Source organism: Diceros bicornis, chromosome 8 (assembly GCF_020826845.1).
Source record: "Diceros bicornis minor isolate mBicDic1 chromosome 8, mDicBic1.mat.cur, whole genome shotgun sequence".
Classification (NCBI taxonomy): domain Eukaryota; kingdom Metazoa; phylum Chordata; class Mammalia; order Perissodactyla; family Rhinocerotidae; genus Diceros; species Diceros bicornis.
The window spans coordinates 7,488,252-7,516,073 of NC_080747.1; the positions used below are offsets into that span (position 1 = coordinate 7,488,252).

The window sequence follows — 27,822 nt, forward strand, 5'->3', positions numbered from 1 at the left end:
TTAACATTTGAATGAATGGTTGCAGAATTAGAGTAGCTACCATATTAGTAGGGGCGAGCGGATGAGGAGAAGATGGAGAGACAGAGGGTCTGGTTTCCAAGCCCCGGGGCAGAGCTCATAAGGTTCTCTGTGCTGGAGAAGCCAAGAGCTCACACCTGGGGCCAGACTGCCTGGGGCCCTGACTCCTGGCTCTGTAGTTCCTGATTGCTGGGCTACTGACCCTCTCTGTTCCTGTTTGCCCATCTGTAAAATTAAGCCCACAGAAGAGTGCCTTGCATGTAGTGAGTACTTTATCAGTGTTTGATCAATAGCAAACATAACGACGTTGGAGTTGTTTTGGAGGAGATTTCTGCATTCCAGAAAGGGCCAGGTCAGTTTCTGCTATGGTCAACTTCTACTCAAGGACTGTATCATCTGAATGTCCTAGAACTCTAGCAAGCTCTGACTCCTGGGTTGTAAGACTCTTTGCAAAAGCCCTAGAATCATGCACATTTATGATTTTCATGTTCTATGACTAAGTCTCTATGACTTACAAGCTATATGATTTAAATTCTTCAGATTCTAAAATTTTAAGTTTCCAGGGTGTTTGGGTCACATATTGGTTATTCCTGTCCAGGAACCTAGCACAGTGGGGCAGAGCTTCAGTGTCGGATTGTCCTGTCTTGCAGATGCCACGGAACCCTGGTTGCCTCCTGGCTGTGGGTAAGAGGTGGAGAACCAAAGCCCAGAGAGGGAAGGTGCCTTGCCCGAGGTAGCACTGCCGGGCAGCGACAAGAGGCCCCCCACTGCATCACCCTGCCTGTCCCAAAGCCCTGCCACATCCTGCCACTTAAAGAGCTAGAGCAGCCACCGCGGGCCAGGTGAGCCCAGGTGAGCCCAGGTGCAGGCATTCGGTGCCACACCCCTCTGGGTTTGCCTCCTCACCCCATTGGTGCTCCTTTTGCAAATTTGGACATGATATTTAACCTCTATGAGCCTCAGTTTCTTTATCAGTAAAATAAGGATAATAAAACCTACATTACATGTTGTCATGAAGATCACATAGATAACATGTAAAGTGCTCGGCCTGGTGCCCAGTTTTTAGTAACACTCAATAAATAGTTGTCCTTGTTACCATTTCTCACACCCAAAGAGCCGGGCCATGGATGTGGGGTTCTAATATAGCTGTCCCATTGGAAAACTTGTTTAAAACCACATTTTCTTGGACCTGGATTGGACAGGGCAGGGGAACCCTTGCTCCCCACTGTTCTGGGCTGCATGAAGAGGACTTTGCCTGCACACTCCTGGCCTCCTGCCCTGCCATGCTCTCATCCCCACAGCAGAGTGACTGGGCTATTGGATGACAGCCATTGGGCTCCGTTGGCTGATGGGATGGAGCTAACCTAGTAGAGGCCTGTACACACAGGGGTCAGGCATCTTTCTGCCTCTTCTCCTGGATCAGGGTTCGGCAGTGCCCCTGGGTGAGTGCGTGTTGACTCTGCAGGCCCCCATGTTCCCTGGGGTGGAGGCGGCAGGGAGAACAGCAGGTAGCTTGCTGCTCACATCGCCAGCCCTCCGAGGAACCCTGATGAGTAACAGGTGGGGTGTGATCCCTGCCTCCATCTCACAGAGGTCCAAATGTAGATAGGTAGTAACCTTTCGAACCCCATCAGACATTCTCTAAGCATTCTCATTCAGACATTCTCTAAGCATTTTTTTTTTTTTTGTGAGGAAGATCAGCCTTGAGCTAACATCGATGTTAATCCTCCTCCTTTTGCTGAGGAAGACCGGCTCTGAGCTAACATCTATTGCCAATCCTCCTCCTTTTTTTTTTTTCCCCAAAGCCCCAGTAGATAGTTGTATGTCATAGTTGCACATCCTTCTAGTTGCTGTATGTGGGATGCGGCCTCAGCATGGCCAGAGAAGCGGTGCATCGGTGTGCGCCTGGGATCCAAACCCGGGCCGCCAGTAGCGGAGCGTGCACACTTAACCGCTAAGCCACGGGGCCGGCCCGAGCCCTGCCGTTTTTTACAAGTATCATAGGACATTCTGATGTACACCACCTCCTCCTACGAACCACTGTTCTAGGGGTAGTGAGAGCTTTGTTACTAGAGGCATTCAAGTGGAGGGTGGGTGCTATTTGAGCCTCAGTCCCCCATTTATGATATGAATACCTCCAGCTTTCCTTAGAGTGTTTTCTCAATCTAGCATTTTGTAATTTGATCATCCTAAAATCCATTTACTTGAAGTTTCCTGGGTGCCTTTTCTGTACTGGGTATTGAAGGATTAAAGGCATGGAAATTTCCTGACAAACAAGGCAGATTGCTCACAGTTATTGATCCTCTCTGACTCCTAAAAATGGCAGTACAGGAATGCAAAGGTATTAGCCATGAGGACTGGAGATGGGAGAAGTGGGAACAGTGGGCAAGACGGAATAGCAAAGTGGAGGAGGGGCAGTCTGAGCCCCCCTGGGCACTGAGGGGAAGCGAGGACATTCACCCACAGACCCCTGATGGCTCAGCACAAAGGGACCACGGAAGGCAGGGTGAGGCCCTAGGCTGAAATGGAGGGAGACTGGGTGACAGAACTTTAGACGGCTTGTCCTCTGCCCACGCCTCGCAGCCAGTCGGCCCACTTCCCCTGCGGAAGACTGGCTCCTTCTCACAATCAATGGAACCGCGGTGACTCCAGGTACGGACACACCAGGCACAGCAGCAAAACGTGGAGCTGAAAACTGGAAAATAAACCCCAGAGCCTCAGTCACCTGCGCCTGACCCATTCCCAGGACACAGGCACCTCCTCTTCTGTTTAGAGAAACCAAACCTCCAAAGAGAAAAGGCATCCCACACTGACACTGAGGGTTCCCGACAAAAATGCTGCTCAGACACTCATCATCCTGAATCCCTGTCCCTCACCCAGAGCTTTGGCTCAGCCCTTTCTAAATACACATGGGAGCACCAGACATTTGAGAGAGTCTCCAACACAAAGGAGAGAGGCAAAAAGAAACCAATAGAAAGATAAAGAAATCTACAGCAAAGAGAGAAAATGTGGTTGCAGAACAAAACGCAGGGGCAAAAGTACTGTCATTAATACTTTCTGAGATACAGGGGTAGACATTGAGTCTGGAAAATGTGAACAGGATGCCATTAAAAAGTGACAGAGACCCAAAAAAGCCCTTAGAAATTAAAAATACAATAACAAGCAATAATAAAAAATGCAATAAAGTTGGAAGATAAATTTGAGAAAATCTTCCATAAAGAGCAAATAACAGAGAGATGGAGGAAAGGAAAAAAAAAAATTAAAAGCAAAATTAGAAGATCAGTCTATTATCTGACTACAAGGATTTTCAGGCAGAGAGAATAGAAATATAGAGGGGAGAAAATTATCAAAGAAATGACATAAGAAAATTTCCCAGAATGAATGGATATGAGTCTGAAGATTAGTCAAATTATAAGAACTCTACACAATGAAAGAAAAAGACCCACACCAAAGGATATAATTGTAAAATTCCAAAACAAGAAATAAAAAGAAGATTCTAGAAGTTCCCAGAAGTAAACAATAGTTTACTTACAACTGAGCAGAAATAAGACAGGCATCAGATTTCTCACCACACTGCCAGATACCAAAGGACAGGGGAGCAATGCCTTCACAATTCTGAGGAAAATTATACTCATCCAAGAATTCTATATCCAACCTCACTATCTATTGGGTGTAAGTGTAGAATAAAGACATTTTTAGACAAGGAAAATATCAAAAGATTTGCCTTTCCTGCATGTTTTCTTAGGAAAGTACTGAAGAACATGAGTAGGCAGAACAAGAATATAAACCAAAAAGAGGAAGACATAGGGCCCAGGAAACAGTGACTCCTACCCAGGAGAGAGACACAAGGAACCCAAGAGAACAGCTCTGCACCAGGACTAGAAATAACTAGTTTACATTGAAACTACCTAAAAATAGAATTGATAGAACACTTGTGATATATTTTAGCATTTTGAAAATTTCTTGCCAAGTGTTTGATGTTAGAACATTTAGAAAAACTCAGCTCTAAGAACATAGAAAACTAAGCAAGTGAGAAATAAGAACAAAGGAATTATCAACTCCAGGAAAAACAAGAAGTTGCATGAGGAAAAAAAGTACAAAAAGGAATCAAGGTACATAGCCATAATAACGTAAATATTAACCAGCGAATTAATAAAAAACTATGCTATAACTACATTGGTAGGCTAGAGAAAAGGGAAGGGAGGGATAGTGCTGTAACTGTGCTTAGACCTCAACTATTACAGTAGGACATCAATGAAAATGTCTAAAACTGACAAATCTAGAAGTAGTGTCATAACCAATTATTTATATGTAGATATAGATATGGCTTTATTATAAGGAACTGGCTCCAATTATTTTCAAATATGGGGGAATTATTAAATAACAGCAAAAAGAGTTGCAAAAGGCTTAGGGGGGTGAAGCAACGGACCTCTGCTATTCACTTTAAGCCTTTTAGTAGTATTGGATTTGTTTTTAACCATTTGCATGTATTGTTTTGACTAAAATAATCTAAAATTTGTTTTAAATCAAATATGAAGTCGGAATATGAATAATTTTTATTCAAGACACTTTTCCCAAGTTTCATACACCCGTTCCCTGACACTGCCCATGAGATTCCAAGCAGTGAATCCCTGGTCTACACATTCAGTAACATTTGCTGTAATTCACCCTCACAACCAGAACTGGTCTAGGCCTGAGAAATCCAAATGTTCTGACTCTTGGAGAGGGGCTGAGTCACATCCTGGGTCTGATAGCTAGATGGGTGTGTGTGTGTGTGTGTGTGTGTGTGTGTGTGTGCGCGCGCGCGCGCGCGCACGTGGGATGAGGGGGGATGATTTCTTTCAAATCACTATCATTTTCAACTCCAAGCCCTCCTGGGCAGGGACCCAGGCTAACTGGGTGATATTGTCCCCCCAATGTTCAAAGCAGGGAAAGGAATTGTTACCAGTGGGTACTGTTGGGGAAGCTTGGAGGTCAAGTTACACGTGAGAGGAATCTTATTGTTCCAAATACGCATTAGGACTTGAAATACGCCAGAAGCAACATCTGCCTCATGCAATTATGGAAGTACAGCGTCTGGGTTTGCATCTCCCCAGGGCCCTGCGCCAACCCGAGTCTCTCAGACTCCATTAAACTGCACAGATTGACACTGAAGAAACAAAAGAGGCCCTTCTGCCTGGAAAACAAGCTCTGCCTTCACTGGCCCCAGGTAGCGCCCTCTGTCCAATCAAGCTAATAGGAGAGGCTGCTTAGCCTCCCTGATGAAATGTTTCTTCAGCCAGTCAACAGCACCAGTGATGTCCACTCCACACCAGGCAGAGCAGGGAGAGAAAGGTGAATCTGGGGAGAGCGGTCCAGCCCCTAACAGGCTCACAGTCAGGGTGAAGTCAGAGGGGAGGAGGAAGGAAGGGCACGTGCCGACGTTACCCCATCAGACAGAAGGCAGAGAAACGTCTATTATGAGAATTCAACAGACTGAGCGAAAGCTTCTGTCGGGAACATCAGGCCAAGCTCAGATGGTGTTTAGCTTCTACTTTCAGAAGGGCTGTTACATTATATTCCTTTTCTGGGGTGTAGAGTTGTTTGAGTTGGCTCTTTCTTGAATGCTAAGGGATGTGGATTGAGAGGTGAAGAGAGAATCAATGACGCCAGGAGAGGCACTGGCAGGAAGATTAGGGGACGGTGGGAGAGCAGGAGGGGTGTTTAGGAAAGTATGGGTAGTTGAATGGTGCTAGGGATTTAAGGCATTAGAATTGGAGATTTCGGGGGCTGGCCCCGTGGCCTAGTGGTTAAGTTCGGCACGCTCTGCTTCAGCGGCCCAGGTTCACGGGTTCAGATTTCCGGCGCAGACCTACACCACTCATCAACCATGCTGTGGTGGAGACCCAATACAAAATAGAAGAAGACTGGCACCGATGTTAGCTCAGGGCGAATCTTCCGCAAGCAAAAAGAGGAAGATTGGCAACAGATGTTAGCTCAGAGTTAATCTTCCTCAACAACAAAAAAAAGGAATTGGAGATTGGGCCCAAATTCAGGGGCCTTGAATGCCAGACTGAGGAACTGGGGCTTCATGTAGTAGACACAGAACCCATTGCTTATCCAGATGGCAACTATTTACAGAATTCGGTGACAAGCACTTTCACATATAATATCTATTCTAATGATTACATTAACCCCATGGAGTATGTACTATTGGGCCCATTTTACAGATATAGAAACTGAGACTCAGAGAATTAAAGTAACTTATCCAAGCCACATAGCTAGAAAGCAGCAGAGGTAGGAAATCTCCGACTTGCTGACTTCTGAGTTGGAGCATTCGCCACCATGTGTCACACTGTCCCACTGAGCCCTGCTCCAGGAAGGGGGTGGCCAGGGGTGATTGAAATGATATGTGCATGGAGGGGCAAGGCGAATGTGACCCTAGCTGACCTGTCCTCCTCCTCATCTCTTGTTATTGCCTCCCTGACACTCTTATTGAGCCACTCTGTTTCCAAATGTGCCTAGCTCTCTCTCAATCTTATTTTTCTTTTTTTGCACTGGCTGTGTGCTCTGCTTGGAATGGTGTTTCCCTGCCCTCCCACCTCGTTACTTAATTGTCTCCTAGCCCTCAATGTGGACACCACCTTCTCCAGAAAGGCTTCCCTGGCCCTCCCCTGCTGCATGAGGGCTGTTCCCATGGTCCTTCCACCCCTGGGCTTCCTGCAAGGGCCACTGGTGTCCGTTCCATCTGCCCCTCCAGCAGTGAGCTCCTCACAGGCGGGACTTTGCCTGACTCCTCTCTGTGGGGTCTGGGGCATTGAGGATGCTCAATGAATATTGGTTGATTCGAGCAAAATGAGTTGATTGGAATTATATGGATAGAAGAGGTAGCGATTACGGGTGCAAGTCCTCGGCGGTAGTCCAGAGGAGAGGAAGGAGGGTTGAATTTAGGGGTGGTTGGTGGGGAGTCGGGAGGGGCTGCATGAGATGAAGACTTGGAGGGAGACGGGCAGGAGCAGCAGGGAGCAGGACAAAGACAGGTGAGGTAAGGGTTTCCAGTAGAGGAATCTCGGGGGCAGGGGAGGATGTCTTTCCCCTCTACCACTCCCATGCCTTACACTCCTCTCAGCCCTAGAGGCCTCCTCCGTCCTTCCTGTTTTGTTCTGCTTCACAGCGTTCATCACTACCCGACCTCATACATTCATTTGTCTCTAATCTGTGTCTCCCACTAAAATGCAAGGTTCAGGAGGGCAGAGATCCTTGTCTGTTTTGTTCACTGCTAACAGAGCCCAGAACAGTGCCAGGAACACAGTAGGCGCTCAATAAATGTTTGTCCAAGGAATGAACACATCACCAAAGGGCAAATTGGTCCAAATGGGGGCTTGGGCTCCTGCCTACTGCAGACACAAGAGGGCACCTGAACACAACCCAGATCTGGAAGCAGCGCCCCTGAGGTCCCCAAATTTTGTGCCCTGGTTCTGGGGCAGCAGCTCCACGTAAAGTGGGAGTCCTGGGCCAGATTGCTTTGGTTATAGACAGACAAGGTAATCTGAACAAGGGTCTGGGCCAGACTGCCCGGGATGAGTCATGGTTGGGATCCCTACTAGTGTGTGGCTTTGGGCAAGTTCTCCAACCTCCTAGGGGACCCGGCTTGCTCATCTGCAAAATGGGTGTAATAATAGCAATCACGTCCTATAGGACTGCTGAGTTGTGGGGCTCACATCAGACTACGCTGATGAAGAGCCTAGCACAGCTCCTGACACAGGGCAACCCCTCCGGAAATGGGGGAGGCGCTTTTACCCATTTATTCAATAGCATCTTCTGTGTGTCTTCTAGGTGGCGGGCACATGCCATGCTCAGAGGATGAGAGGTGAATTGGATACTCCTGTCCTCAGGGAGAGGAAACAAGGGACCGAGCACTGTGCTGGGGGCGGTCTCACATAGGATAATGCATCAGTAATACCTACCCCTCCCCAGGACCACACCATGTCCGAGATCACGAGCCAGACAGCTCTGGACAGGGTTTCCCCACTCAGTCTCTGTCTTCTAACCTGTCAAATGCGGGGATAAGGGGGCCTGCTTCCCAGGTGGAGGCAGGGGTTAGGTGACATGATGTGGAGAACGCCCACTGCTTGGGACAATGTAAGTGCTTGGCAAACTTCAGTCCTCCTACTCCACCTCTCATCTCCCCAGGTGTAAGAATGAAGGCTCGTTCCCCGTTCTCCAAATGGGGACACTGGGGCTCAGAGGCGCTGGGTGACTTGCATGAGACAATCACGCAAATCAAAGATCTGGATGGGACTGAGCTGGCCATCTTGGCAGGTCACTCAACCTCTGGAGCCTCCTCAGTCCTCTTTCCTGTAAGTCCTCCCCCAGGTGATGGTGGGAACTGCATGAGATAGCTCAGGTCCTGTTTCCAAGAGAGTGGCCACTAAATGGTGCAGTGGACAGGGCTGGGCCTGGTGGCCAGGGGCGGAGAGTCCTCCTCAGCAGCCCAGACATGCCTCAGGTGTCTCTGAGACTTGCCCTCCTTATCTGAGAAATGGGTCTAACGATGTCACTGCCCCCTGTGAGGATGAGCCATTGCACAAGGAGCCCCGGAGCCTCACGTGATATCACCCTCTTGCACATCTGTCCAGTAGGGTGTAGATCACAGAGCATTTCAGATCCATCACCTTCTTATCTTTCCATCAGCCCCACGAGGTGGGGAGGGTGCGCCTTTGCTATTCAGAAGCATTTGTTGAAGGGGACGTGTTATAACCAGACTACCCCAACAGTAAGAGCTAGCCATGCGCAGGGAGCATTTTGTTATAAGCGCTTCTACTGAGCTGGGTTCTGCCTGAGAAAGGCCAATGCTGAAATCACAACAGCAGGGATTCCAGCAGCCCGTGTTCAAACCCCAGCTCTGCCGCTTGCTACCTGTGTGACCCTGAGCACATGTGTTAATCGATCTGTGCCTCAGTGTTCTCATCTGTGAAGTGGGGATGTTATCGATGGGGGTACCTCATTCATAGGGTTGCTGCATGGATTCCATGAGTTAACGTGTGGAATGAGCTGAGAATGGAGCCGGCCCACAGCGCACATGAACCATGGGAACTCGGGGCCCAGCCTGATAATGCCCGGCCTGCTCTCTGCCTGACCTCTGCTGAACTGATCTGCCTTCAAGGCCTCGCCCCGAGGCAGTCGCAGCCTGGCTGCCAGGGCCACAGGAGTCACGGGGCAGCAGTCTCAGGACAAGGCCACCTCCAGAGCCACCCACCTTTCCCTCCATGGGGCTCAGGAAATTCTCTCTCCCTTCCAACACCCCTCCAGGTCGCCCCCTCAGAGGGCAGCTGAACCAATCGTCTTCCCCTGAGGCTATCTTGAAGACGGGACAGCAAAGTTCAGGCAAGCTTCAAAGACTGTCTGTAAAATTCCAGATGACACGGCTTCAAGAACGATTAAATCTATCTTTGTGTCCCTTCAGTCTTCCTTGCTTGCAGACAAGACAGCAGCTGAGCTGACCAAGGGGCCGAAGTGCCCCCAGCCCAGGGGCAAGTGTCACCATCAGCAGTGGCCATCAAACCAGAAGCTCAGGCAGACGGGAGCCTTGGGGCAACTTTAATGCAAGCCCTGCTTTCAGTGCTGAGGAGCTCAGGGTCAGGAGAGGTGACCCCCAAAGTCATAGTGCTCAGTACTCGGTAGCCTGACTCTTGCCCACACACATCACAGCAGGTGAACATGGGCGTCTGTTTGTGTCTCAGAAGCAAAGCAGCATTAGAAAATTCACAGATTGGGGTATTCGTCATCATTCTAAGGTCAAGGAGAGTTTGCACGTTTCTTCCACATTTAGGGAGCATCTCAATGTCACAGACGCCATGGTCAGATCTATGAGGAGACCTCTGACCCCAGGTCCTGGGAAAGGTGGATGACCACCTGACTCTGAAACAGAGCAAGGCAAGTCTCTCACTGGGGAGTGTTGTTTGCGGGAGACTGAGGTGGGAGCAACTAACTCCAATGGCTCACAGGACAGAGCCAAAACAGGTCAAGTGTCCGGCACACCTTGCACAGGGCGAAGCTGAATACAGCCAATATTTAGAGAGTGATTGCTATGTGCTAGGCGTTGTCCTGAGAACCGTACACAGTTCACTTCGTCTAATTCTCCCAACAACTCTGTGGGCTGTGGACATTTATCCTCGTTTTACTAATAAAGATACTGAGGCACAGAGAGGTTAAGTAACCTGCTCAAGGTCACAGAGCCAGTAAGTAGTAGAGCTGGGATCCAAACCCAGCCATTGGTCCCAGAGTCCTTGCTCTGAATCACTCTCCCAGGAGTTGTCAAACTTGAGTATGCACGAGATTCACCTGGAGCGCTTGTTAAAACACAGGTTGCTGAGCCTCACCCCCGAGTTTCAGAGTCAGTAGGAACTGGTCAGGGCAGGGACCACACTTGGAGGATCCTGCACATCAGCATAGTGACCACAGCTGTGAGTAGTCACTGAAGAACCCCTTAAAGTTGCAATTTCCAAATGTTAGCTCTTGACAGTGGCAGAGCCCTTCCCGCACAGAACATGATTCTTTTTTCCTATTGTTAGAGAGGAAGACTATGAATTATAGCTGACAGAGGAAGCTAATAGGACGGATACTGCCCCATTTGAAAAGCCTCAATTACCTAAAAGAGAAGATTCAGAGCTCTGAGCGTCATTTGAAGGAGTCTGGACATCAGCCTGAGAGGAACTCTGGAGTGGCAGGAAGAATGCAGAGGTGACAGTCTCTAATTTTCTTTCTTCCTATTTCCCATCAAAAGAAATTCATCATGTGGCCGCTCCCGACCCATCTGAATGTTTTCTCCGGCTACAGAAAACATCTGGGTCACGCCCCAAAATGAGATTCTTCATTTCAAAGAGAAAGGTGTGATTTCTAAGTCCCTGGAGAATAAAGACGATTCTCATCAGGTGAGAATGTTGTCGGGCTGTTTGGGGCTTGAAATCACTTTAAAATGAATGAATAGGTTTCTTTTTATATTCTCATAAAAGTCAAGCATTCTCTCCTTCCCGGGCTTGAATGAAGTCCAGAGAGTTCTAGACCAAATGCTCACAGAAAATAAGTGCTTTCACACACTCAGGGGCTGGGTCCACAAGAGAAAAATATGAGACTGAAATGGACTGCCCCACCTGCCTTCCTATTCAGGACTCCAAACTCGGGGTGCCTCCCCGTGCTCCCCATCAACAAGGCAGGATGCTGGTCCTACTGCAAAAAGGTCACGCACTTCAGAACGTGGGAGCTCAGGCTCCCAGCAGGCTCCACTGCCTTCCCACCACAGCCACTGGGGGTAATTATTAAACCACTGGGAGACTGAGCTTTTAATCTGTAAAATAGAAAGGAATAGTACTTACGTCCAAGTACTGCCACATGAATTAAATGAGATATTGGCTGACATTTAGCACCAGCTCCAGGCACTGTTCCAACTGCTTGACATATATTTCCCTCTGCAAGCCTTACAAAAGCCCCATGACATAGGTGCCATTGTAATCCCACTGACTAGGTAAGGAAACAGGCTCAGAGAGCTTCAGACACTTACTCATAGTTCCACAGCGCGTGGGTGGTGGTGCTGGGATGCCGACCAGGCCGTCAGCGCCAGACCCTGCACACCCACCCCACTCCACTCTGCTGCAGCTGGGCTGCTCTACGCCCTTCCCTTTGGAGTTCATCCTCCTGTTACAGAATCACATTTTCTCACCTCTTTTTAATCTCATGGGGAATTTTTCTGGTAGGAGATTCTTTTTATTTTTTAGATTAACAATAATTATTGTGATGAAACAATGATCATTTTGTAATGCCAGGTCTGTACGTTATAATGTGCTAAGAAAGAGCGACTATCCTTAAGCAAACACGGAATATTTTAAAAAGTTGATCACAAACCGGCCACAGAGTAACCTTAATGTGTTCCGCAAAGGAGAAGCTTATGGATTACTTTCTCTTTAAAAAACAAAACAAAACTGGCAATGAATGACAATAACAAAGTCATATCTACTTGGGAATTGTAAATAATTAATTGTTCCGAATATGGAATCAAATGAAAAATTATTTAGAAAACAATAATATCGAGAAAGTGGCCGATTAAAATTTGAGGAATGTTGGCAAATGTATTTTCAAAGAAAAAATATATGAATAATAATGACAAAGCAGAAATCAATAAAATTGGAAAGCAAATAAAATAGATAAAAGAGTTTAGTCTTTCAAACAACAAGATTAGAGGCAACCATTTGGAAATTTTATTTAAAAAAGAGAGCGAAATAGATAAATAAAATTAAATCAAGAGAGAAGATACAAAAAATAGACATGGAGGACATTAAAACTCATATAGTTGTATGCATATTTGCATACATATTTGAAAGTCTCAATGAAATAAGTGACTTTATTGAAAAGACAGAAATTAACAAAATTGACTCAAAAGAAAATAGATTAGATTGTTAATGAAAGAAGAAACTGATAAAATTTCCTCAAAGAATTTCTTCCTGAAGAGACTAGGTTGAGATGGTTTTATTAGTGAGGTCTTTTGATACTTTAATTACCAACTAATGTTACATAATCTGTTCTAGAATGAGCAAAATGTGAAAATAGATAAAAATATGAGTTCAACATTAAAAACCCTAGACAAATCTCATCTATGGATATAATTATATAAATTCTAAACAGGATAATGATTAATCAAATTTAACAACATATAAAAAGAATATTCCACAATGACCAAGAAAGATGTATCCCAGGAACGTAGGGATGGTTTAATACAAGACATTCTAATAATATAACATGTCCAATAATTGATTGTCAGGTAACAAAAAAGCACCAATAGCTTAATGAAAATCAGAAGATATTTTACACAGTGCTGATAGTTCATAAAACTAAGATGAGATAGATAATTCTTTACCAAGATAAATAACATCCATTTCAAATTAGTAAAAATTAACATACTTAATAGCAAAACACAATATGTGTTCCCAAGAAATCAGGAAAAAACAAACATGCCCACTACAGTCAACATTGTTAACATATCCTGACCAATGCAATAAGATGTGAAAGTCAATAAAAGGAAATAAGCGGTAAAACTATGAGAAAGGAGGGGACAAAACTATCACTCTTTGCAGAGACTATCAATAATTATTCATTTGAATCGTCTAGGTAAGCAAACAGACAAACAAACAAATACTATTAGAAAGCAAAAGAGAGTTCCAGATTATCACATACAATCAGTAGCTTTCCCATATTTTGTTAGAAAACATAATGGAAAAAAACTCCCATAGCAGCAACAAGATAGAAAATATCTAAGTAATTAATAAGAAAATTACAGTTTCTATTTCTTAGTTGGAAATACAACAGCAATAAAAACGACTGAGTGATACAAAGGAAAACTTAAATGACGAGGGAGGTGCGGCATGTTCCCCAATGCAAATAATGAATTATGAAAAACAATCTCAACTGGGTTCAAATTAATGAATCAGTTCAACATACTTCCAATAAAAATTTCAATGACATTTTTGTTTGTGTTGGAACATGAGGAAATCATTTTTTTCCCCCTCCCCAAAGCCCCAGTGTATAGTTACATATTCTAGTTGTAAGTCCTTCTAGTTCTTCTATGTGAGCCGCCACCACAGCATGGCAACTGCCAGACGAGTGGTGTGGTTCCGTGACCGGGAACCAAAACCTGGGCCACGGACGCACTGAGCACCAAACTTGAACAACTAGGCCATCAGGGCTGGCTCAAGGAAATAGTTTTAAAGTTCCCACAGGAGAATAAACAAGTGAATGTTTTGGGCACTGTTTTGAAAATAAAGACTAGTAAGGAGAGTAGTAAATGTATAGTAAAGTGACAATAACGACAACAACGTAATGTGGGCACTAGAACAGAAATAAAAGGAACAAAGTGGATGGCCCAGGGCAGAAACTCATGGACAGTATGAATTTAATGTGTGGTAAGGAAACCTCGAAAATCAATAGGGGAAAGGTTGTTTGGATTAATGAGTAGTTTAGGAAAAGTGGTGAGAGAGGTCGGAGGAAGATAAATTTAAATGCTTTACACCATATTCTAATTCTAAAGATTTTAAGAATTAAATGTAATAACTGATACCATAAAGAACTCACAAATAAATACAGGTGAAGATTCACTGTATTCCTGAAAAGGGAAGAAATTTCTAAGCTAAAAATCAGTGAAAGAAATGTCAAAGGAAAAGAAAGATTTAGCTACATAAAAATATTTTTAGAATTCACACATTGAAAATAAAAAGGAAATTTTTTTTTTTTATTTTTTCCTCCAAAGCTCCAGTAGATAGTTGTGTGTCATAGCTGCACATCCTTCTAGTTGCTGTACGTGGGACGCGGCCTCAGCATGGCCAGAGAAGCGGTGCGTTGGTGCGCGCCCGGGATCCAAACCCGGGCCGCCAGCAGCGGAGCGCGTGCACTTAACCACTCAGCCACGAGGCTGGCCCAGTAAAAAGGAAATTAAAAGAAAAAAAGCCATAAAAATATTTGCTACAAATATATCAAAGGGTTAATATCCTTAATAGCAAAAGAGGTTGTAAAAATTACCAAGAGAATTGTTAACATAAGGAAAGTCCATGAATAGACAGACCATTTACAGAAGAAATATTTGAAAACTGACTTATTGTGGTGGGCTCAGTAATGGCCTCCTAAAAGATAGCCACATTCTGTTCCCTGGAACCCGTGATTCATGTATGTGGCAGAAAAGATTCTGCAGTTAAGGACCTCCAGGTGGGAAGATTATCCTGCGTCATCTGGGTGGGCCCTAAATGCAATCACAGGTGCTCTTACAAGAGGAGACAAATGGAAATTTGACCACAGAGAGAAGAGGAGACGGCAATGTGACCATGGAGGCAGAGATTGGAGCAATGCGGCCACAAGCCCAGGAATGTGGCAGCCACCAGGAGCTGGACGAGGAAGGGAACAGATTCTCCTCTAGCACCTCCAGAGGTAGCACTGCCCTTCGGACACCTCTATTTTGGCCCAATGAAACTGGTTTTGTATTTCTGGCCTCCAGGAATATGAAAGAATAAATCTCAGTCTCCAACGTGGTAATTTGTTACAGCACCAACAGGGAACTAATGCACTTATGAAATACCCAATCTCACTAATAAGCAAAGAAATATAAAATAATATGATAATGGAATACTACACTATTTTTGCCTATCAAATATCAAAGAGTTATTTAAATGCTCATGACTGACAAAGGTACAGTGACACGTATGCTCTTGTACACTGATGGGGAAAATAAATTGAGGCAGCCTTTTTGGAGAAAAATTTGATAATATGTATAAAAGTCTTAAATAAATTTATATTTGTTGACCCATCATTCTCACTTCTGGGACACTAAACTACATGAATAATTAGAGATTTGAATAATGATTTATGTAGACGATTGTTCATCCCAAGTTTGCAAAATGCAATGTTTCAATAATAAACACAGGAAACAATCCAAATGTCCAGCAAATAAAAGAACAATGAGGGCCGGCCCTGTGGCTTAGCGGTTAAGTGCGCATGCTCTGCTGCTGGTGGCCCGGGTTCGGATCCCGGGTGCGCACCGACGCACCGCTTCTCTGGCCATGCTGAGGCCGCGTCCCACACACAGCAACTAGAAGGATGTGCAACTATGACGTACAACTATCTACTGGGGCTTTGGGGGGAAAAAAAAAGGAGGATTGGCAATAGATGTTAGCTCAGAGCTGGTCTTCCTCACAAAAATAAAAAAAGAAAGAACAATGAAACAAACTATGGGAACTTATAAAATAGAATATTGTACGATTATTATAATTATCATGGCAAATAATTTTAATGACTTGTTCTCAACATAATGTTGCAAAATAATCAGCGTACAAAGAGTTACAAAGGGAATGAGCCAAATTGTGTATTAGCGTGTGCATGAATGTATGGGCAATACTACAGGTATGAAAAATAATGGAAAGAAATTTAAAAAATTGTTAGTGTTTATCCAGAAATGGTGAGATATAGAAATTTTAATGTTTTTATTTTCTAATTTCCTCCATATTGTGTACAATGGGTATGGACACATCATAATCATAGAAATCAAACAAGTTAACAGAAAGTAGTAAAAAGATTTACAAAAGAGATATTTGTTTCAATATTGCTCATGTTGGTGAAAATTCAGGAACAGCAGAGGCATTCAGTAATGGACAATAGTTATAGTAAACCTTTGTGATGGAATATGATGCTAACGCTGGAAGTTTATTTACGCTATTTTAAAATATATGTTTAGAAAGAATCTTTAATGATATGGAGAAACGATTTCGATGTGATGGTAAGAGATTTTTTAAAAGCAAACACAAAGCTACATACAGTATTATTTCTATTGCATAACAGATACACAGAAATGTAAAAAGAAATACACCAAAATATTAAAAGTGGCTGCCCCCCCAACACGGCAGAATTTCAAGTGGCTTTACTTCCTTTTTTATATTTTCCAAATGTTCTAAGCTGAGCACTAAAGATTTCTACAGAGGAACAAAATGGACGTAAGCTGTGTGTGAAGTCGGCCCCGTTAGGACCATGATGAACTCTGAGCTCCCGCTTCTGTCCTGGGCTGCTGCCTCCTCAGGAACAGACGTTCTCCCAGGCCTGTGAAATCATTCATTTACGGCCCCAAGTTGTTCCCCTGTCTTCTCACACTTCTGCCTTCAACTTTCATCTAAGTTCCTTTCTTCTTGATCATTGCAGGAAAAATAGCTAATTAATATGTTTTTTAAAATATCCTTTGGAAACATAAAATATCACACAAACGTTCCACCGCCACAATGTTTTACGATGTGTCTTTGATTAAATTCACGGCACCAGCATTAATTCCTACATTAATTCCCTCTCTTGCCTCTGGCAGCCTGTTCTCAAAGCCTCCTTGCTACTTCCTCCAGCCTCTGCACTTCAAAGCGATTGCCTCCGCTGAAGTGCAGCTTTTCTCTAATTTTTTTAGAAGTTCAGTTGTCTCTGTCTTTGAAGGTAAATGAGAAATACGATTAAAATAGAGAAAATGAAATTCTGACAGGGAAACAACTGTGGGTCTTACTTGGCCAGAATATCACAAATCCCCCAAGAGATGAATGAAGATGTCCCAGCTCCAAGACTATCTGGATAAATTCAATCCGATGGGAAAAGACAGCCTACAGGGACCAACGTCACACCTTCTTGGTTGGCTTGGGGTCAGAAAGTGGGCATGGGCGCTGTGCTCCTTGGCCAGCATCACACTTGGAGCATCTTTTGCTGCAAGGAAAGAGTTTCCCCGCCTGGGAATCCAGAGTTCTCGAATCAGCTCTGCCTTCAAGTTGCTCTGTGACTTGGGCAGTTCATTTCAGTGACGTTGTCATCTAAACTCCTGCAAAGCTGCTTCTCCTCCAAGGCTCCCTGTCTTAGCATCTGGTACCTCCATCAACCTGGCTGACATGCCAGACATCAGGAGTTATCCTTGACTCCTCCTCTCCCAGACACCGCATCCCATCACTCACTAAGCAGTCTCATCCACCTGTCTCCATGCCCCCTGCCATCACTCTAATCCAAGCTCCTAGCATCTCTCGACTGGACCAGTGCAATCTCTCCGGGCTCGGCTGGCATCCAATCCTTTCTCCACGTTGCAGCCCAGGAGTCTTTTTTAAAGTGCACATCTTATCTGTTGTTGCCTTACTTCAACCTGTCAATGACTCCTCATTGCTCTTGGTTAAAGATAAACCGTCATGGGCACACACACTCCCCATCAAGGTGTGTGAAAGTGGTCCAGAGGCTGGACCCAGCCCACAGATGGGAGGGTTTTTGTTTGTTTGCTGCTCTTTTAAAGGTCAACTGGTTCATTTCTCATATTTAAAAATCAAGACATATGACATAACAATCTAGATTTCTAACTTCTCTTGAAAATCAGAAAATCTGTCAGCTCTGGCCCAGTATCTGCCAAGGAAACAGTAGGTGCTACTCTTATTGGACAGTGCATGTCCCCCCAACGGGCCCCACCGAGCCCCTCATCTTGCCCACCCTTCACTGTACTCACGACACAGGTGTGGCCCTCCTGTCCCGTGGGATGTGGCCCCACTACCTTTCCAGGGCACCACACTCTCCCTTTCAATGCTCCAGTCCCCCTGTGGTTTCTGCCTCTGAAAAAGCCAGGGCCTTCACTTACACTGTTCCCTCTGCCCAAAACACCCTCCCCACTTCTGCCCTTCTCTCCACCAGTCCTGGCCTGGGTAAATCCTATTCATTCTTGAAGCATGAGTTTAAATGTCTCTTGCAAGAAAACCATCCCTGGTCCCCTACTCTAGGATGGAGCCCTACCCTTCCCTCATCACTCTAGTCACCACAGGTTAACTGCCTTTCCTGTGAGTCCCCAACAGCAGACAGAAGTCTGATCTCCTTGATGCATGATCACCAGCCACCAGCCCAACACCTAGCACAGAGCAGGAACTTTCTAAATATTTGCTGAATGAGTGAATAAACTTGAAACCTCTGGGGTTAGTGTACATATGTGCCAGTAAGACATGATCTACTGGAGGGAAAAGATGCAGAAGCAAACAGAAATAATAGCATGGGACAGGCCTGTGTACAAGGTGTCCATTCTGGGGACATGCTGAGCAGTGTCACTGTGTGCCAGAGAGGTTTCCTAGAGGAAGTCATGCTGGAGTGGAGCTTGGGGATTTGGGACTTACAACCACGCCTGCCACTGAGGAGGACACTGGCTCACAGAGCTGGGGCAACCTGCCCAAGGTTACACAGTGATGCAGACTGTGAGTATCACAAGGGCATGGAACATACCCGGTTCATGACCATTCTTAAAACTGTAGCTTCAACATCCAACTCAGTGTTCAGGAAATGTGCTGAATGAGAGAGTGAAGAGGGAAGACAGAAGTTCAAGAAAGCCCCGGGCACCTGTGATGGACTAAACATTTGTGTCCCCCTGCAAATCCACAGGTTGAAATCCTAACCCCCAAGGTGATGGCATAAGGGGGTGGGGCCTTTGGGAGGTGATTAGGTCATGAGAGTGGAGCCCTCACAAACGGCATTAGCGTCTTTATATGAAGACACATGAAAGAGAGACTCTCTCTCGCCCCCTTTTGAGGACACAGCGAGAAGGCGGCCATCTACAAGGCAGGAAGCAGGCTCTCACCAGAACCTGACCGTGCTGGCACCCTGACCTTAGACTTCCAGCCTCCAGAGCTGTGAGGAATAAGCGTCTGTCGTTTATAAGACACCTAGTAAACAGTATTTGTTATAGCAGCCCCAACAGACTAAGACGGGACTCAAGTAGCAGAAAGGACCTCATGCTGACTTAGGAAAGAGGAGTGTGATGAGTGACGAGGAATTGGAAATTATCTCGAAAGAGGAAAACCTTGGCCTCTATTGGGGCAGATATTTATTTACCTTTTTACCCCTAGAGGACAACCGTACTATTCATTGACCTTAAAATACATTTTTATGTTTGAAGAACAGAAGTTTTAATTGTTATATTGTTTTCATCGTCACACACCTAATGTTTACTTTTAGAATTTTAAGATATCTTTAAAAACAAAAAGCAAGCGAATTTCTTTAATGTGGGACCTCACTGTGATAGACACTGTTTCCAATACGCTTGTGTTAGTTATAGAAATCGTCATGCATGTGACAATCACAAATGTCAAGTATGAGTTTTTCTGTTTTTGCAAAAGAGAAAAAAAAAAATTGTAGCCATGATAACCCAGAAGGGTCGATAATAAAAGATCAGAAGCAGATGCCTCTACGGTGACCTGGATCAGGTGAAATATAAAAAGTCATGCATAATGCTATGGAATTGTACACTTTAAAATGTTAAAATGGTAAACCTTATGTTGTATATATTTTACCACAATAAAAAGTGTTAGCAAAACATTCAAAAAAAATTTTTTTAAGTGATAAATGCCAACCAGCTCCCATTATCCTATCATGTGGCCACTGGCTTGATTCCTCAGCTTAGAAAACCTTTGCTGAAGGAAGCAGGAGCTGGCTCCAAGGTTAGGAAGGCTCAGGCACAACGCGGCCCTGTGTCCTCCTTACCTAGGCTCTCACTGTGATATTGCGATTTATGATAAGAAATACATACTTGGTCTTCATCTCCATTTCTAGCACAGAGCTCCTAAAACTCTTGGAACTTTCTAAGTAATAAGAGCCATAAAGTTGTCTTGATTTCATAACAAACCCCTTTCAACCACACCTGAGTTTATGTTAATGAGGTAACTTTTGGTTCTCACCTAAGGATGGGGGGGGGTACTGGTTGCCAGGGGAACCAACCAGGTGATTAGAGGGTTGGAACTGTCAGTCTCACCCCCACCCCCAACGTCCATGGAGGGGAGAGGGGTTGGAGATTGTGTCAATCACCAATGGCCAATGATTTAAAGGATCATGCCTATGTAATGAAATCTCCATAAAAACCCCAAAGGAGGGGGTTTGGAGAGCTTCCAGGTTGGCGAACATGTGAGGGGCTGCGAGACTGGTGCTCTTGGAGAGGGCTTGGAAGCTCCGCGTCCTTGCCCCATACCTTGCCCTAGGCGTCTCTTCCATCTGGCTGCTCCTGAGTTACAACCTTTAAAAATAAACTAGTAATCTAGTAAGTAAACTGGTGTCCTGAGTTCTGTGAACCATGCTAGCAAATTAATTGAACACAAGGAGGGGGGCATGAGAATCTCTGATTTACAGCCAGTTGGTCAGAAGTACAGGTAACAACGGGCATCTGAAGTGGGGACAGTCTTGTGGGACCGAGTCCTTAACCTCTGGAATCTGATGCTATGCCTAAGTAGAGTCAGAATTGAGTTGAACTGTAGGACACCCAGCTGGTGTCGGAGAATTGCTTGGTGTGGGGAAAGAACCCAGAGACCAGAGCTGGTGTCAAAATCCTACGCACAGTCCCAGAGAACCCATCGTGTCCTGTTCTTGGCTGTGTGAGATACCCTCCACACGTGGGTGTAAAAGCAGAGAGACCTGGGCTCTGATTTCAGCTCCAACGCCTGTTTTATTGGTTAGTTCTGTACCTCACCTCTCTCAGCTTCCGTTTCCACAGCTGCAGATGCCAGCTGCTCACAAAGTAGCTGTGAGGATCTGAATGGCGTGAAAAATAAGTATTTTACATAAGCGCTGTGAGAGGTGAGCCTTTGTTCTGCTGGTTTCTATAGCCGCCGCCTCCTGCCGGGATGCAGCCCACAGGGCAGGGTTGTCAACTGTGCTCTGTTCAAGTGCCAGAATGGTGGGCATTTGACCATCATTAGAGGTTTAATCTCCCTCCTCCCTCCTGGCCTCCTTGTGTAAGTGGGAAGGAAATGCTCAGCATCCCTGGGGGGCATCCTAGCCCTTCTCCTTCCCTCATCCTCCTTGGATAATCAGGCCGCAAGTCCTGTGGACTCAACCCGCACCCCCTCTCTCCTCAAGGCCACTGCCTCAGTCCCCCCCCACCCCCGCAACCCCATCCTTCCCTTGCCATGAGCACCAACAGCAGCCGTCTCCACCAGGGTCCTCTCCTCCCTTCTCACCTTTCCTGCCCTAGTCTACATGCCCCTGCCCCAAAGCCACCTTCTAACTCAGATCTGGCCATGTCACTCCCCTGCTCTAGTGCTTCCCAGGGCTCCCTATTTCCCCAGGACAATGTCAGTGAACAGGTGCCTGATCTTGCGAGCTCCCAGCGCATGCTCTTTCCTCAGCCCCCAGCCACTCCTAGTTCTTTCAAGGACCCTTTGTGTCCCAGGGCCTTTCCTTTAGTTATTCTCTCTCTCTGCAATGACTTCACTCCAAACCCATCATTACCTGCCTAACTCCTGCTCGCCCTTCTGGGCTCAATTTAGAGGCCACCTCTTCTGGGAAGCCTTCCTTGATCCCACCCCACCCCATCCTGACCTGAGTGAGGCATTCCTCTGTGCCAAGACCACACAGCAAGTAAAGTGTTAAACTGGGATTCAAAGTCAGACATTCCTGCTTCCAAAACAGAAAGCTAAAAACAGCAGACTGTGCAATTACATATTTATATAGGAAAGAAAGACTCAGGAGTGGCGTAGAGATAAGCAAATCATCTTGGAAATATGCCCAAAATATAGTAAATGAAAACAGCAAGTTGCAGAACAATGTGTATGGCACGATTCCATTAAATATATGTTTATATAGGTTTGTATAAGCAAAGAAAAAAGCCTAAATGAATACTAACTAAGCTGCTAATAAGATATTGGGTGGGTGGATTTGAACATTCTGAAGGGTTTGAATTTGTTATATATTCTTTATGTCCTGAAAAAAAATCAACCCCAATCAAAGGAACACAACTTTTCTCCAATAACAAGTGAAAGGCTGGCATGCTGAGGATTCCAAGACACAGGGACAAGCTTTTGGAGAAAGGGCTCACCTCTGAGTACCTTTTGTCCAGCAACAGACATGGGGAGCTGAGATGGTCACATGAAATGAGAAGGGCCCTGGTTGGCCCAGGAGCCACACTCACCTTTCCCAGCAGCTCAGGCAGGCCCAGCACCTGCCCGGTGAACACGCCAATGCAGATGAAGATGGCGGTCACCTGCCCCAGGGAGCCCCGGATCTCCTTGGGCGAGATCTCACTCAGGTACATGGGAAGTGCGCTGAGGGCGACGCCTGTGAAGAAAGCATGGCAGCTGTGAGAGAGATGTCTTCTCCAAGGCAGGAGCACTCTGGTCTGTGAGAGAGAGCTCTTCCTCGAGGAAGACTGGTCGCAGCACCTCCCTCTGCCTTGTGCTTGACAAAAATAGCACTGTATCCATAGAACCATTCCCAGCACTCCGCACAAATTGCTGCTTTTACACGCACATTATCATTTAATCCATAAAGTATGGCTGGGAGATGGGTTTCATAGGAGAGAAAATAGCTAATGACAGTGATACTCGTGGTGGTGATGGTGATGGTGGTGATGGTGATGTGGTTGTGGTGGTGGTGGTGTTGGTGGTGTTGGTGGTGGTGATGATGGTGGTTATGGTGGTGATGGTGATGTGGTTGTGGTGGTGGTGGTGTTGATGGTGTTGGTGGTGGTGATGATGGTGGTTATGGTGGTGGTGGTGTTGATGGTGTTGGTGGTGGTGATGATGGTGGTGGTGATGGTGATGGTGGTGACAGTGGTGATGGTGGTGGTGGTGGTGACAATGGTGGTGATGGTGATGGTGGTGACAGTGGTGATGATGGTAGTGGTGGTGGTGGTGATAGTTGTGGGTGATGATGGTGGTGGTGGTAATGGTGGTGATGGTGATGGTGGTGACAGTGGTGATGATGGTAGTGGTGGTGGTGGTGATAGTTGTGGGTGATGATGGTGGTGGTGACAATGGTGGTGATGGTGATGGTGGTGACAGTGGTGATGATGGTAGTGGTGGTGGTGGTGATAGTTGTGGGTGATGATGGTGGTGGTGGTAATGGTGGTGATGGTGATGGTGGTAATGATGGTGACACTGGTGGTGGTGGTGGTAATGGTGGTGATGGTGGTGGTGGTGATGAGGATGGTGGTGGTAATTAGAGTAGCCAATACACATAGTACTCACTAAGTAGTAGGGATCCTTCTCTCTCTTTACATACATTAACATATTTACCTTTCGTAATAACTCTTTGAAGTAAATGTACTATTATTATCACCATTCTAAATATGAGGAAACTAATGCACAGAGAGGTTGAGTAATTTTCCCAAATTACCATGTGACATCCAAAGATGCCCAAAGAGATTACTTTGCCCAATAAATCAGGTCTCTGATTCTAGAACTTGAACTTTTCCCACCAGCTAAAAGTGTCTCTTTACATAAATCATGGGACTCAGTTATGAGATATTGTTATGTCCATTTTACAGCATTTTATACCCTAGGTCACCCACATATGACCTTATAACCTCCAAGATAAATTTACATGGTCAGAGGCTTATGACTGATATTTCTATTAAAAAAGTGATAGTTATAAATATGTCTTGCAAAATACAATACACTGCACACACAGAGGGTCTGTTAGTAAAAATAACATGAGGCCTTGTCAGTTCCAAGAAACTGTTTTCCATTCATACCTGGGCCGGGTTATTCCTCAGACTGTTTATAGACCTACAAATGTCTACAAATGCACTTATCCCAGGCAGATGTGTGGCTTGTTTAGAGCACAGACCACACGCTCCGGAGTCACAGTGTTTCCCAGCTCTCATCCCTGCAGCTTACAAGCTGTGAGGCCCTGGCTGAGAAGTCAGCTTCTGTCAGCCTCCGCTTCTCTGTCTACAAGATGGGACAAGAACGGAGTCCCGCTTCACTGCTGTGAGAGGTAAATAAGACATGCTCAGTACTTCCCTCACCGTAAAGTAAGTGCCGTGCAAATTAGTCTAATTCTTAGCACTTATTATTACTGTCTTCTAATTTTTCACCAGATTGTGAAGGATCAAAAATTTCTTTCCTGCCTTGGCCTCCCAGTGCCTCTGGCACAGTTCCCGACACACTTTAGGCACCAATCAATGTGCTTCAAGTGTAGCTGAATTCACCCCATTGCTAGCATTTAGGGAGGCCCTTCCCGAAAAAACATCGGAAGGGAACGCACAGCCCAGTGGATAAGCTGATGATCCCATTCACGGCATCTCAGCCCAGGGTAACTTGTCTGCTTCACCGCTCAAGGCAAACACGCTTCAGGGGCAAAGAGACAGGAATTACCTGCAAAGTCACAACATAGACCAGATGATATTTGAATTTTTATCCAAAACACACATCCTGAGAGAAGCTGGCCTTGTGGAAAAACTGGCTGGCCACCAATGAATTTACGACATTGCTGCTTAGGGGGCAGTGCCGTCACGGGAGAAGCGCACAAGGATTCAAGTCCCAGAGCCCTGGTCTCCTCTCTAGGAGACGTGGATCAAGTTAATTAGCTTCTCCCAGCCTCCGCTTACTCATCTACAAAGTGAGGGTAATAATCGTTGTCTACTCCTGTTGTGGTGGGAATGAAATTACCACATGTAAGGCTCCGGGCTCACGTGTGGTCACTTGATAGACAATTAAAAAATTGGTAGTTTCCTTACCCCGACACTCCTCCTACCCACTGGGATAGTTATCATCATCTCACAAAAAACTAATACAGAAATGATACAGCCAGTCGGGAAGAGGCACACGGGTAGCGGTGAAGGGCGTGGAGCTGCAGTTGGGACAGTAATAACACCTCCTTCATACGGGGGCCGGGCACGTACTGAATTTACACAAAACGCTTAGCAGAGCGCCCAGCATACAGGAAGCTGTCAATGAACAGCGACCGTTCTTCCTTGCCCATTGTGAAGTCACATGGAAAAATGAGATGCTGGCAGCTAACCCAGTGGTGAATGAGGAGATGGTCTATGTGAGAGACCGCCACAGGGTGACCAGCTCACCCTGGTTTGCCGGCGACTGTCCTGGTTTTAGCACTGAAAGTCCTGTGTCCCGGGAACCCCCTGAGTCCCAGGCAAACCAGGACAGTTGGTCATCCTAGGCCCATGGTGCTGCACCAGGCACCCCATACACCTGAGTGGCCTCTCTGGACATATGACACCATCTCCTGCCACTCTTCCCCCTAGGTGCCCCGGTCTTAGGGTTTACTGAATACTCCAGGCTCATTCTGATCATAGGGTATCTGCCTTTGCAAGGCACTATCACTCTACTGATATTTATTTAATCCAGGCTGCAGAAAGGGCGAGGTCGGTGGGGTCATTAGAGGTTGGGAGTTACAGACCCCTGGCAGCCTGTACTCAGTTATAATTGTGGTCTACAGGAACAGGGCCCAGGGGCTGTCCGATGAAGGCTGCGGACTCCAAGAAGTGAACAGAGAGCAGCGTGGCTCTGCTCTCCTCTAAAACATCAACCACAGTTCCAATCTACTGAGCACTCTACACCTTCCAGAACACCTTCCCCTTCCTCAGGGGATGCAAGGAGCAATCAGGGGTCTCCCTCATGAGGAGCGAGCCTGACGTCCAGATTCCTCCTACAGTCCAATTCCTGCAGCAGCATTTCAGCTCATGAAAAGCTGAAGGGACTGAAGGAAAATATTCTCTAGGGACAATCAGAGATGCTGAAGAAATACTCCAGGGACAACTGGAAATTTGCATTTTTCCATTGAGGTGCAGCAAATTTGAGTCCAGCCCAAAGCAAAGCATTTCACTGAATATAGACTTAACTTTTGAGAATTAAAATGATACATTTTAAAATTACACAAATAATGCATGCAGTCTGATGAATCATCACAAAACATACACACCTGTGCAATCCCCGCCCAAGTCAAGATTCAACCTACAATACAAGCACCCCAGAGGGCCCCCACCCAGTACTTCCTCAGAATCACTACCCTCTCCCTCTGCCCCAAAGGGCACCACCAGCCTGACTGCTATCCCCATAGATTAGCATATGAAATCAGAGGATCTATATATTTCTTTTATGTCTCACCTCTTTTGCTGATATTATGTTTGTGAAATGTACCCATGTTGTAGCATGCAGCTTTAATTTGTTGATTTTCATTGCTGTGTAGTATTCCAATACGTAAGTATACCACAGTTTATCCACCCTACTATTGATGGACATTTCAATGCTTTCCAGCTTGGGGTTAATACTAATAGTGCCCCATATACATTTTTATATAAGTTTTTTCAGGCACGTGTATGGAAGCTGTTATATATATGATATATATATTGCAGTCATAATGTATGTATGTTCAGTTTTAGTAGATAAAGCCAATTTCCCTAACTTACCATACCAATTTACACCTTTATAAGAGATGTACGAAATACCCTTCATTCCACGTATTTGCCAATATTTGACATTATCAGTCTTTTTAATTTTAGCCATTGTGGTTTTAATTTGTATCTCCTTAATTACTAATGCAATTTTATTTATGTATTGGCCATTTTGTGTAGATGCCTGTTCAACTCTAAGCCATTTTTGTAATAGGTTTTCTGTTTTTTTCTTATTGATTTGTACGAGTTCTTAATGTATTCTGGATATGAGCCCTTTGTCAATTTCATTCATTGCAAAGATTTTCTTGTTGTCTATGGTTTGTCTTTTCATCAATGGCGTTTCTTTTTAATGAACAAAAATCCTTAATTTTAATGTAGTCCAATTTATCAATTCTTTTACTTTAAACTAGTGCTTTTTCTATCCTATTTAAGAAATCTTCCCCTATCCTAAGATGGTGAAAATATTATTCTGTGTTATCTTCCAGAGTATTTATTGTTTTACCTCTGGTATTTAGAGCGACAATCCACCTGGGATGAAGCAGTGTTCAGATTTCATTTTTTTTTTTTTTTTTTTTTTTTTTTTTGTGAGGAGGTCAGCCCTGAGCTAACATCCGCCAATCCTCCTCTTTTTTTGCTGAGGAAGACGGCCCTGGGCTAACATCGGTGCCTATCTTCCTCCACTTTATATGGGACGCCGCCACAGCATGGCTTACCAAGCAGTACTTCGGTGCGCGCCCGGGGATCCGAACCAGCGAACCCCGGGCGGCCGCAGCGGAGCGCGCGCACTTAACCGCTTGCGCCACCGGGCCGGCCCCCAGATTTCATTTTTAATGGAATTAAAATGTCAGAGTGTCAATATAAATGTAGCTTTTGCCATCCTGCACTGTGATTTCTGTAGTTCATCCCTAAGATAACTCCCCGATGAGAAGCAGCAGCAGAAAAACACAGACACTAACTCTTGAATGATAAGCCTCCGTTTTACATCAACAGCTAAGTTGTAGAAACAGTAACCTAAGCTGTGATTGTAGAAATTTCATATGACCATACACATAACCAAAAAGGGCTTCTTTTCATGGTTGCTTGTATTATTACTTTCCTTCCTAATTACCCCAGGAATCCATGTTTCCAGAAGGATG

The 27,822-nt window shown here is 45.3% G+C and overlaps 1 protein-coding gene across 4 annotated transcripts in view; it reads right to left on the reverse strand.

The window, feature by feature from the left end:
- The window catches only part of SLC2A9 (solute carrier family 2 member 9), a 261,777-nt gene that overhangs the window by 139,198 nt on the left and 94,757 nt on the right, over nucleotides 1-27,822 (reverse strand). For all 4 annotated transcript variants that reach the window (XM_058546727.1, XM_058546729.1, XM_058546726.1 and 1 more), the window contains one exon: nucleotides 22,463-22,608. In XM_058546727.1, coding sequence (XP_058402710.1) covers nucleotides 22,463-22,608 — 146 coding nt within the window. The remainder of the gene's footprint in view (nucleotides 1-22,462; nucleotides 22,609-27,822) is intronic.